The 13,980-nt window shown below is 39.0% G+C and overlaps 1 protein-coding gene across 1 annotated transcript in view; it reads right to left on the bottom strand.

The window, feature by feature from the left end:
• plcg1 (phospholipase C, gamma 1) overlaps positions 1-13,346 on the bottom strand; it is a 32,899-nt gene extending 19,553 nt beyond the window's left edge. The window contains exons 1-5 of the mRNA XM_044038795.1: positions 13,058-13,346; positions 11,365-11,652; positions 1,705-1,857; positions 679-772; positions 534-581 (exon numbers count right to left, since the gene is read on the bottom strand). Coding sequence (XP_043894730.1) covers positions 534-581; positions 679-772; positions 1,705-1,857; positions 11,365-11,581 — 512 coding nt within the window. The 5' untranslated portion in view covers positions 11,582-11,652; positions 13,058-13,346. The remainder of the gene's footprint in view (positions 1-533; positions 582-678; positions 773-1,704; positions 1,858-11,364; positions 11,653-13,057) is intronic.
• Between the last annotated feature and the right edge of the window lie 634 nt (positions 13,347-13,980).

The following is a 13,980-nucleotide window of genomic DNA, read 5'->3' as shown; positions in this document are numbered from 1 at the left end:
ACACAGCCTGGAAGACAATAACCTGACAACATAACAAAGGCCGGCTCTTTTGTCGTAAGGGACGTAAGAGCCAAACACCTCTGTTCGTCTCCTCCATCCTTTTGCAGTCTGTTTCCTGCTGCAGGAAGTGGCACTGGTGTGCGGCTGAGAGCTCAGTTCCTTCACTACACCTCAAACAGATCGCTCTCTCTCACTCTCTCTCTCACTCTCTCTCTCACTCACTCACACACACACACACACACACACACACACACACACACACACACACACACACACACACACACACACACACACACACACACACACACACACACACACACACACACACACACACACACACACACACACACACACACACACACACACACACACACACACACACACACACACACACACCGCACACAGACGACACACTGGGGAAAGCGACGCAAGACTGACGCAACCAAACAATTCACTTTTATCTAATTACAGCCATTTCCTGTGAGGGTGATCCGATTACCTGCTGTTGTCATATTTTAACCGAGCAGACTTACCTGTCTTCTCTGTTGCGATCAACTGCATAGAACTGCTTGCGTAACCACCTACAAAAAAACCCCCAAAGAGATTTAATGTAGCAAACAAGAAGAAAAAATGCCTTCAATAACTTTCAAACGCCTTGCATGTAGTGTTTTTATTCACCTCTCTATCTGGAGTGGTGTCGGTGACTTCAGTGTGTCGGCTACAAGCCAGTTTAAGCCCTTCACCCACATGGTCATCTCCTCATCAGACGTAGCTTAGGGGAAAAAAACAATGCGATTCATTTTCGTTGTAACATGTTTTTACAGTAACCTAAAGTGGACACACTAAAGATCTTTTGAGGTTTGATGCAAACTGAAGGATACATAGGTTCTTCAACACACTTGGAAGGGAAGAGTGAGGTGAGGGATATTCAGCAACATACAGAATTCCAATGTGCCTGTACTGTAAGTTTATGCACAAATGGCAAATAAAAAAACCTTAAAATTAACCTTAATAGTGTTTTTCTATTATACAGTTCGAGCACCACTCGGCTCTACTCGACTCTGTTTGGTATCAGGCACGTCATTTCCCAATACTCCATAGAACCTCCTCAAAGTTGGCAGGGTCGCCATAGCACAGCTGCACGAAACTGCCCTGACTTTTTTTTATACGCGACACAAACTAGAGACAGGCAAAGCAGCTTTCCGGTGTACTGAGTCATGAATTAGAAACAATTCATTTAAAAAGATTTGTTGACCAAATCGTTCAGACCTGCACTACCGGCTGCATGACCGAGACTCTTGAGATGAAATGTCCTTGCTAAATGCTGGACATTAACTTTTTAACTGATGGCTTCCATTCTGTTGATGTCACATTTTAGTATCGGCACAGCTCGCTTGAAACCTCTGCAAAAAGGTACTATCCCAAATGGAAATGCAAAAAAACTGTATAACGGAAAAGCTCCATAAGTGCATATCAGTTCTAAATATCTCTAATCAGCCACATTAAATAACTCATTTGTTTTAAATCACAGTGAAATTAATCATTCCATAGTAAAAAAAGCATCTTCTCAGTGTATCTAGACACATATTGATCCTCCCATAAGTGAGAGACACACACCCTATTCACCGATGTAGCCTTATACTTCATTATTTTAAAAGATAAAACACTGATGTGTTACTTGTATCCGAGTGCGTCTGCACTTACCAGCAAGGCTCAGTGTCTTAAGGCGAAACTCGGTGCCATAGAGGATGACGAAGCAGTGAGCCTGGTCCAGCCGCGCTGCAGAGTCCTCCAAGTAACGCTCAAAGTCCCGGGACTTCTGTCCAGGACGGATCTCCTTGATCTCTCGAATGTCAACTGAGAAGACACAGAGATGTTAGCAAAGCAGAGAATAAACCTTTGTAGGGCTGGATAAGACGAGTCAAATGTAAACCATAATAGCTGTAAGATGATATGAAGAATGTTGATGTTTTAACAATATGGCTAAAAGATTTTTTTTTTATAGATTATTAGATTATGACAATAATCCTTAGTTGCAGCACTACAATAGAACAAATCTGTTCTTCCTTTTTGTTTCAAACCATTTCAAACTTTTATTTGAACTGACCAAGGGCTTCAGTCTGTGACCAAATGACCAAAACACCAAACCTTGAGACAGTGCGGGCAAATTTTACATCTACTCGCACTCATGGAACTAAATTTGACTCTGCATTGACTTCTAAAGAAAGTGTAATCCAGGGGTGTCAAACTCATTTTTGTTCGGGGGTCACATACAGCACAATTTGATCTCAAGGGGGCCGGACCAGTAAAAAGAGCAAAATAATAGAATAATAACCTATGAACAACCACAACTCCTTTGTTTTTTCTCCTTTGTTTTACATTTAATGAAGGATAATTTTACAAAACATAAAATTTCTTGAGAAATATAAGTGCAATTTCAACAATATCATGCCTAAATGTGCTATTTACACATCACACTGGATCTATAAAGGCACAAACATTTAGTCACGGGTATCTGGAGCATTTGACATTACGTTTAGATTAGTGTGAAATTTTAACAAATTCATCCTGTGGGCCGATTGGACCCTCTGGCGGGCCAGGCCGTGTGTTTGACACCCCTGGTGTAATCCCTCACCTAAACCATGACCAATTAATGCATAACCCTAACCTGAACTTCACTACAATTTAAATCATTACCAGTTTCTCAGTAAAATTAGGTTCTTCCTCATTAGAACCAGGGTTTGGTCTCTATTAAGGACTTCTGGTCCCGACAATGTCAGTGTTTCTTCCAGAAAAGCTACTTAAGAGGAGACACACACACACACGCGCGCCTCCTGCTCCTCTTCCTGCAGCCGACAAACCGCACATCCTGTGCTTTTGTCGCCTACACGCCACATCTGTGCTCGTATAGGTGTGAATGTGCAATGTACTTTTCTGAAACATGAGAAGAAAAATGTATATCTTCTCATGCAGAAGCAGAGTTCTTTAATCACACATCACATCCGAGTTTACTTGAACCTGCCCGACAAGCCGGCAGACTTCCGCCGAGAGCGAGGCGGCTCTGATAAAACACCGTCAGTCATTTCAGTCAAAATATTTGGAGCTGCTGTCCTCAGACAGATGCAGGAAATAAAGAGATAGCCAGAGGTGTGACCTCGCCAAAGCAGATGAGAGGAGGCATCCTGCTCCACACTTCCTCCTGTGCTCCCGTTCCTCCCTTTCACACCATTTTCTACAACTCTTCACAAAAGCTACATTTAGTGCCATAATTCAAGCCTTTGCAGATAAATCACAGCGTTTTAGAACCGAATATTAAATTTTTAAATAAATATTGCATTTTCCTGCAAAGGCTACGAATACATTTAACAAAAGAAGATGAACACCACAGGCAGCCAAACAAGAACTGATTAATCCTATACGACTCGTCCATACTGGTCAAGATTAGCGGATCGGATATGGGACAGAAAAAAGTGCAAAATCTGGTCTACGATTTTGGATAGTCATGATACAGATATCTGTGATGACTTTTCCTGGTTTTATTTGCTGCAACAATTAATTGTCAACTCATTTTAAAAATCAATTAATCGTTTTTTTGTTTTTTCAAAATTAAAACAAGTTCTGATTTTGAATTTTCTTGATTTATCGGGTAATCGCTTGGTCCCAACAGAAAATTATGAAAACTGTTCATCACTGTTTACCGAACCTGGAAATTACAATGTTCCTGAAGTGCCTCGTTCTGTGCACAAATCAAAATGATCCTATGGCGCAAAGAAACCAGAAAATATTCACATTTGAGAAGCTGAAAAGCCAGAGAACTTGATAAAGTTAGTTGACGATTCATTTGGTAATCAACTGAACTTTTTATCGTTGCAGCCCTAAATACAGACTAGAGACAGTAGATATTTTTGAGTGTATTTACAGTTTGTCGTCCTATTTTGAAAACCACACACAAATTATTTTAATATTGTATTACAAGTAACTGTTTTACGATATGATATCAGAGGGAATGATCATTATTTTCATTCAAAAAAAGATATCATAAATGATTACTGTGTGACATTTGTGCAGATCTGAGAGAAACAAATATGTTGTTTTGCGTAGGGCAAAACCATAATTAATCTAAAATGATATTTAAGAAACATTGTGCCTCTTGCCATTTTAAAATTGCAGCCACATTGTGATTTCAATACTCTTCACCTGGCTCAATGTCATTTACACCGTTCATTGATCAAAGAATAAGTAAAACAAGACCACAAATATGCAGTAAGGCATTTGATTTGAACTTTGGAGAAGTGAGGGGTTGGTAATGGAGACAGACTGAGATTCTGTTCCTCAAACAGATATTTAATTATTATATGCCTCATTTTCTTTATGTTGTATGATTTCATACAACATAATTAGGTTATTAGTGTGACAGACTCTTCAGTCTGTCATCAAACAGTTCTTGATAAAAAATTTGGGTTGTCATGTTACATCTAACATCTAGCTCAATAAAAGCTTATATTTATCTGTCAGTATAATCCAGATAAATCCAAGCTATTCATTCGCTGTTAAAACTGTTTTATGACAAATTAACGACTGTTATTTTTAAGGTCTGTGTGTCTTGTGTTTTTATTGCAATAGTTTAGAAGATCCAACACTAATTTGGTTCTCTTATACAATGACGATTGCATTCTTTCCCATTATATATTACATTAAATGCAATAATTGCAATAACACTTACAAATACATATTAGGCTATTTACAAAAACACTACTTCAACTACTTTGAATAAATTGAATTAAAAATGAAAGCAATGAATAAGTTGCAGCTATAAATAACTGTATATTCTGAGCATCAAACTATATTGTAACGCTCAGCTGTTTCAGTGCACACCAGCTTCTTTCATATTACATGGAATAAAGTTTCCCTCTGACAAATAACCATCACCACCCGCTACATGGATTCTGTTCCCCTTTCCATCACAGCGTCTAAGTGAGTCACCTACAGAGCTGCACTTGTTTTCCATCAGTGACAACCTGAACCTGACTTTACATCGTTGTCATATCTGACATAAACAACATAAAGGCAGACAGGAAACGATACAACGCGTTAAACTCGTTGAACTCATTTCTCAGTGGGTTTTTTTTCTTCAGAAATCACTTAAATTAAGTGTAAAACTGTGAAAACAAAAAAGGGAGATGCGTGTTTACTAGAACTGACATCAGACGTGTGTGGAGGTTTGGAAAAAGCAGGTCAGACTGATGACATTTTCCACAAAGTGCATTTTAAATCAGAACTACCTGATGATTTCTTCACTGCTGTGCCAACAAGGTTCACTGTCGAGACATTTCCAGGATATACCCGTCAAGATTTGCTTTGTTTCCTGGACTCAATTTACTGTTTACATAAGGGCAACTGTGTTTCTGTACACCTTACTGCCCCAAGTGCTGTCTCACTTAAGTCATTGCATTTTAAAAATGTCAAGCAATGTGACATTTCCAGGTTCAACATACATATTCAATAAAAGAAACAAAAAAATTCAAAATCAGCAAATACAACTGAGAAACAACAGCATGTTTTGTCATTTTTGCTCAAGAAATTGATCGATTATTCATCAAAAGTGGATTCAAAAGATTTGTTTTCTCCGTTTGTCACTGATAGGGATGCACAATATTATCGGCACGATATCGGTTTTGGCCAATATTGGCTTTAAAATGTGTTCTTGTATATCAGCAAGCAGGTTAAATAAGGTGCTACCTCCTTGACTGTGGACCTAGACAAAATCACCCCTGCAGTGATTTAAAACAACTGCAAAGCCATACATGGGTGTGTCTCTTACACTGTTAATGTATATACACGTGTATAATTTTCTTATACAACTTCATTAAGAACTGTAAAAAATAATTAGGGAGAAAATAAAAATGTAGTGATGCTCTACTCGTCTCTATCAACTCTGTCCTAAAACATTTTCTGACAGGGTGGAGCTAATCTACTGTATGTAGTATATGATAATAATGCTTTTATAAATAGTAAGTAGGACTACTTCAGTGTCTGTTTTTGTGAATTGCCCAAAAGTCAATTGGCAAACTCCAGATTGTTCACAACTCTTATTCAAACAATAGTTCAGTGGACACAATTTGAGCTGGTCTCTGTTTTTATGTTGTTTTATTTTTCCATATTTTGCTTTTAATATTTTTTTAATATCATTTTACATGATGTTCTGTTGAACTTTTGAGCTGCGCTTTATGAATGAAAGGTGCTGCATAAAGACTATTATCATTACTACTACTACTACTACTACTACTCTTATTATTATTATTGTTATTATTGTAATTATCCATCAGTAATATGCAGACTGAATGTCATACTCATTAGCACAGGGGATGCTGGGACTGTATTTCTGCCACTTCCTCCTCTCCATGAGCTATATAATATACTATATAATATACATATATGTATATGTATGTATCTATATATCTCCATATATATATATATATATATATATATATATATATACATACACACACACACACACACACATATAAATATATATATATACACACACACACACATATATATATACACATATATATAATATACAATATACTCACTCAGCAGAGAATCATCGGTGTGTCATCTTAAGTGTACCACAAACATTATTTGTATTATTACCCACACTCGTCAGATTGTGTGTCCACGTTTGTTTAATCAAATGTCACCAGAGGGCCTTCGTAGTATGCCTAGTATCTAATGGTATATCATTTTCAAACCCAACCACAATAACATTTAAAGGCACTTAAAGTCTTCAGGCAAATAATTTTATCCAGTTCTTAACGCGACCGCTGGTACACTCTTTTAGAAATATCTTCATTCACCTGTATGTTGACGTTGTGCTGCTGTTATTTGTCCTTTCCTCAGCAATATACAGCAAGTATAGTATTATTATAGGACACACTATCAATCCAACACAGTAATTCAACAACAGCACTACAAACATGGCATAAAATATTTATCAGGCCGACTCTGGAGTTGGAGTGGAGTGGCTCAGTGGTTAAGACCGGTACCCTATGTGCGAAAAACATCATGGTCGCAATGGTCGCAAGTTCGATTCCACCCCTCGCTGACTGTACTCAATTCCATTGTAAGTCGCTTTGGATAAAAGCGTCTGCTAAATGACATGTAATGTAACATGTAATGGTACATTTTTCTTAAATTGAACAAAGCTACTGCAAGGTTGTGATGTACATCAGGTCAGTACAGAAGTCATGCTTACTGATGTGCATCACTGCAAACAATGGCTTAATACAACCAGTAATACATTCCACGGCTCATGATGTCAAACTCTGTGAAATCTACACTTCTTCCAAGAAACAACAACCACCGAAGCTCCATTCTGAGCAAAACATCTGATAAAATAGGATCTGAATTCAAAACACAGAGACGAGCGGTGTCAGGGGCATCAAATCATAGCAGGGGTGGGAATCTTTAGGTGCCTCGCGATTCGATTACGATTCGGGGGGGCCACAATTCGATTATAAAAGGATCATCAATGCATCTTCATCCAATCTAATCCATCATCTTCTAATTGTTCGATAGGTTCATTCATCAATATATCATTCTATCTACCTTTAACTGACTGTTCTGTTTATAACTGACAAATCACACAAAGTGCCTCATATGTATCAATGCACAGAAGTCCAGTCATTTTATCATAGTTTGTGTGGGGAGAAGGAGACAGTGTTCATGTTTTTAGCTCAAAGACCGTAGTCAAGAAGCACAGAGTAGACCAATACCGCTCCAGAGCCAAAGCGATGGAAAACTTCAGGGTTACAAAACGGCTTCAACAGCTTTACACTGAACATACATGATGATCTTCTTTGTTGGTTCAGAATGCAGTAGGTGTATACAACGGGAGAAATACAGGCCTGGCGCCCCCAGCACTTCCTGTAGTGTACTGCAGTATAGGAACATGGCTCCTGAGATGTGGTGTTTTGATTGAACAAATTTTGTAATTTTGTCATCATAGAGTATTATTGAGTAGCCTGAGCCTACAAGCCTAGTTCAGCTGCTCAGCCATGCCCCTTACATGTACGTACGACGTAGTGTTGTCCCTCCCACGCTACGCATCACACCAGACATGTGAACGAAAACGTGGCGGACACACTGCAGGTGGAGAGTGAGCAGTTGGTGGCTAAGAAAAAGAATAATGACGCTGTTGTTTTCCTAAATAAAATGTGTACTTTAACCATCTTCGTTACTCGTTAATACAAAATAAAAGTTGAGCTGGTGATGTAATGCCTCCTGTCTCCCGGTTTCTGTCGCATATCTCCATTGAACGAAAAATATGGCGATATCAGTTCTGGTCCATATCGCCCAGCCCTATGCTTAACCCAACACTGCAAAAACTGTAAGTTACTGTAGCTTTGAGTGGTCATCAAGACTAGAAAAGCACTAAATAAATACAGACGATTTACATTCTTTAAAAATTGGATATGCTACCTTTTTGTCTGCTAATACTAACTACTAACAAGCTTAAATGGGACGTACTGCCACCTTGGGCAGCGGAGGTGGACACCTGTCATTCAATAAATCAATTCCCACGCTGGTGCTCGTTTACTGGCTCCATAGTTCCTGTGTACAGAAACATACCGAGCGGGATTGCAACTCAAAATTAACGTCATAATCAGTTCATCTGTTGCTTACTTTCTCTATACATCGATGACACATTTGGTCCATGAAATGTTACTACATGGCACAAAGACTGCAGAAAATATTCAGATTTTAGCAGCTGAAAATAAACTAAACCAATTAAAGGCTTACCAAAAATAGTTGACGATTAATCTAGTAGTAATTGATTATTAACCAATTAATTGTTGCAGCCCTAGTACTGAGTGACTTTGTCAGGAATTACCTACTTTTACTTTCAAATCAGTCCTTTAATACCACTGTCTACTGTTTGACCACATCCTGCTTCATCAAGATAAGTCGCTGACTTTGTTATCAATCTAGACAGACCTACACATTACATTACATGTCATTTAGCAGACGCTTTTATCCAAAGCGACTTACAATGGAATTAAGTACAGTCAGCGAGGGGTGGAGTCGAACTTGCGACCATTATGTTTTTCGCACCTAGGGTACCGGTCTTAACCACTGAGCCACTCCACCCCCTACACTTCTTTGTGCAATGTTATAATATACCACTGTGGTGTATGTATGATAAAGCATGACATCATATCGATAAAACAAGCATCCTTCATGAAACAGAGTGACGCAAAACAGGTACACTAGTACTCAGCACTTTATATTTAGCAGCACACCAAATTGCTGTCTCTAGAGCTGACATTATTGATAAGATGTAAATACTACAAGGCTAAATTCTTCCCAAATGTTCACACACTTCCAATAAAAAAAAACCACCTACATATTCTATTTCTGTACATTAATGAGCTGCCATGGCCAATTTCACATCTCCAGGAGTGTCAAATGACAGCTATGAGCTCATAGGTGTATGAAACTGTTCATCCCAGAGAAGACAATACTGTTGTTATAAAAAGAAACTCAGCCTGCTGTCCTCTTTTCTGAGTCTGAGTGTGTGTGTGTTCTCTTTCTGTTGCATCCGGAGCAGAGTGCAGCTGTGCACAAGGCATCCTGCAAACCCCAAGACAGACAACTTAACGACTCACTCACTCTCCTGCATGTATCCTCTGTTATTCAACAAGAAAATAAAAACAACTCACTGTTTTTGTTAGAGATTAACGTCAAATTCAGCTTCCTGCTAAATTACAGTCTACTCCTTTTAATGCAACAGTGTTCCAGGAAGCAATATTTTCTTTTATTGTCAACAATGCCTTTGTACCTGACAAGTTTTCCCTGTGTCCAACTGCAGAGGTTATTTAGTCCCTTCTGTCGTGAAATTAACTGTAGTAAGCAAATGCTGCACATCCCCTAACTGTCCACTACCCATCTCATTCTCCCAGTCTGTGACTTTCCTGTCAGTTCATTATTATTTTTTTGGAATGAAAATACAGCAGTAACGGCGACAGGCGCACAAGGGAGGGAGATGAGTAATCCATTATTCGCTTGATCATAAAAAGTTGATCAAGTTACTGTGACTGTTAAAAACCTACACAACTAATGTTTTTTACTCCAGCGTCTTCCTAATTTGTGGTGCATCCATTGTCACAAGGTGGCAGCTGCAACAGCAAGCATTTAGGTAATGGACATCTTGTTTTCAGAAGTGATTAAGTTTTACGAGGTTTCTTGAATGCACCTTGAAACTGCTCCTCAAAGTTCAACAAGCTGTAGATTCCACAGAAGTGATCAAATTTACCAGGGTCTTTGAATTCATCTTGTTATAAATATTCAACAAATGGTAAATGGTTTGTTTTTATATAGCACTTTTCTGGTCTTGATGACCATTCAATGCTGCTTTTACACTACATTTTTGCCATTCACCCATTCACTCACACTTTCATACAGCACATCCAAGTACAGCACTTATCAGTCCTCTTTCATACCCATTCACACACTGCCAGCAAAGAAGTCTGGGGCAACATGGGGTTAAGTGTGTTGCCCAAGGACACATCAGCATGTAGACTACATTCAATTATATCCATCTGTATCGTGACATGATATGGTCTTAGACTTTGGATATCGTCCGGGAATCAAACCCACCATCACCAGTAGCGGTGCCTCAACAAATAAGACCATTAAATATTCAAACAGCATTTTTGCTGGAAATGCCCATCCCTGTGGCGTAATACAGTCCATTGATTGGTCAACAGAGAATCATTAATATCGTGCAAATGTGTTCCTTATCGGCGGGCTACACTGCTAGTGCTAGTGTGATGTCATGCTATTTATATAGCTGACACAGCTGTCACAACTATGCACGGCTGGGTTATAGAGGAAAAAAAATTATTGCAATACACTAATATTACTTTATTATATAACTCGTTATCGATATACATCACAAGAAATGTAATTAATTACTAATTAGTTTTTTTAAATAAACAATTGCATGAATTTATTTATTTATTATATTGATTATTGCTTTTTCATTTATATAATAATAATCTAAAATATTCAGTGTATTGCACAGATTTATTCAATATAATGAATATGATGATTATCATAAAATATATTATGATATCCAAAATCTAGAGACCAAATCATGTCCCATGTCATGATATAGATATAAGACTAATACATCAACCCAGTCCTAGGCATCAGTGGACTTATTTTGGTCTGCAATGAAAGCTGTGATATCAATATAGATATGGGACACTAAAAGGTGCAACAGTGTGTGTGTGTGTGTGTGTGTGTGTGTGTGTGTGTGTGTGTGTGTCTTGTTTTTGTTGGTGTCTGTTTGCCACTCACTCTCTCCCTCTATTTTATCCGTGACCCGGGTCCAGATAATAGTCCTGGTCTCCAGCTTGACTTGAAAAGTCTTCCTCTCTGGCCGCTGGGATTTCTTTGAGTAATACAACGTCAGTACTGTCCCCAGCTCCAGGTCGCGGTAGAGGTTGTTCATCTCCGTGTCGTTGTCCATCCACGGAACAGGTCCGTTGGAAAAGAAGCTGGAGGTCCCCGCCATGTTCACTTCCCCTGTTTGTTATCCGTTTCCTCTCAGAACAATCTGCTCAGTCCAGGCCTACAGAGGGATACCTACAGGAGGAGAGAGCAGGAGGGGAAACTCATGAAACAACAAATCCTCTGGGACTTACAGTGTGTGTCAGTGCCGTGTACACATTCTACTAAAGTTAAGCCTTTTTTTATACAGCACTGGAAAACTATTTGTAATCCTGCAGAATAGCTGTCAAAAAGGTTTCTAACTGCCAGATTATTTCAAGTGATTCATATATTCAAGCAAATTTAACACTTCTGGATGCTTTTATGACAAAACCACGCTGCCAATGATAACCTACATGTTAATGTACAGAAACAAACAGAAAAGTGTGCATATTGTTAAAATTAGGGATGCAACTAATAACTCTTTTAATAATCGAGTAATCTGCCTTCTATTTCTCAATTGATTCGTTCTTTGGTCTACCGTGTGCCAAAAAGGATGTCTCTCAAATGTCTTGTTTTGTCCTCCAACCAGAATTGTTCACTTTTAGCGATTTCTTCATTGTATGAAGCAAAGAAACTAGTAAATATGCACATTTTAAAAGCTGGAAAAATCAGAGAACTTGTTTTAATTACTTAAAAAACACTCTAAACTATTAACCGATTACCAAAATACTGTAATTCGTTTAGCAATTGATTAATTAACAATGGATGATGCCGCCCAAGACTCCCTCCATTTACGCTTAGAATAAAAACATCTGTATGCTTGGTTATATATTTTTATAGCATTACAGCATTTTTAGTAACGAATTTGTTATTCTAATATTAGTCGGACGTATTTGTAACCATACAAAATGAAAAGATTTGCAACGTGCTTTGTATAATTCTGGCTACCAAGTGATAGTTGTGTGAGATTAGTAACGAGCATTTGAAAGACTACGAGTTTATAACGTTTTTTGATTAAAATTGTAACACAACACACTTTAGTGACACTCTTTTCCTGACGTTGGTGACGTTTTTTGCAACATTAGCTCACTTTTTCCCTCTGAAAGCTTACAAATGCAGAGCAAATTCAAACACAAACCAATTTCAATACAGTTCTAAAGCAATTTTGTTGTACAATTACCGCAAAAAATATCGTGAAATACCGTGGCGTGATGTGATATTTCCATGTCGTTTCATGTCTAAAAGGAGAAATTAAATTATAAAGGGTAAAATGTCAGTGACAGCGCGGGATAAAAGAGTTAAAGAAGAAAACGTCTGGTGGCTAATTTCACGGCGTGGAAACGGGGCCGGTGTGTGTTAGCATGTCTGTGGGCTAAAAGGCAAGAGTCATTGCTGGTTTCTTTCCCGGGAGGGAGAAAGAAAGCGGAAAAACAGTAACTCAGGTAGCAGTAGCTGCACGCTGGCCTTCACAAACCTCCCCTGTGTTTTCGCCTCACCGTGAGGAGAGAGAGAAAAAAACAAATGGAAAACAACACTTCGCAGGGGCAGCTCAACCTACCGCCGCATTCTCGGCCCGACCGCACATCTCCAACAGCTGAGTCCGGTCCTCTCCAGGCTCCCTCCCGACGTCCTTTCTCCGTTTCCCCGACCTGCGTGCCCAGGTTTTTCAGTGACTCAAATCATTGCCAGGGCCCGGACGGAAAGGCGCTGTGGTCCCCGACGGCCACAATCACAGCGTCCGCCTCTACCCCCCTGCTCTACGTCCACACAGAGAGGAGAGCACCGAGACGACCGTGGTAAGACTGAGGCAACGGAGGCCCTTCCCCCCAGAGCGACCACCAGCGGCGTGAACGAGTCAAAACCTCAGAAACCCACACTTCCGGTGCGGCTTTTCACAATAAATTAACAACTTGTTGCATTGACATCACGTCTATCGACTGACCCTTTTTCTGACATGAATACGTTATTCATATTATAATGTTGCTAAAATAATATTGTGCCCATATTCCTGTCTACATATTATGACTAAAGGATACGTCCAATCTATTCATTTTTATTCATGTCAATATTCAAGTCAAATCGGGGCACATACACGTGTTTCTTATTGTGAAATATACACCATTCCGTCTCAAAACAAACACTTTTATTTTGAAATTGTGATAAATATTGCCACGAATGTTATGATGGAATATGGTGATACGCTCATTTCCCACACAGCTGGACTTTACTGGCCCCCTCCTGACCAGACCAGAGTTCGTGTGGCCCCCAGGTCATTTGAGACCCCTGCTCTATACTGTTTGTTCCCAGACTCATACACTGTAGCATGCACATTTCGGCTTAATGTTCAAAAAGCCAAAAATATACATTTTATGAGGCCACCACGACCTTTGGCCTTTAGTCAAGTTAATCCATTCATCCTTGAGTCGAAGTGAACATTTGTGCCAAATTTAAAACAATTCCCATTTTGAGCTATTGCATTCA

Source organism: Solea senegalensis, linkage group LG11 (genome assembly GCF_019176455.1).
Source record: "Solea senegalensis isolate Sse05_10M linkage group LG11, IFAPA_SoseM_1, whole genome shotgun sequence".
Lineage (NCBI taxonomy): Eukaryota > Metazoa > Chordata > Actinopteri > Pleuronectiformes > Soleidae > Solea > Solea senegalensis.
The sequence above is the reverse complement of the archived record's forward strand: the minus strand, read 5'-3'. Positions and strand labels throughout refer to the sequence as shown.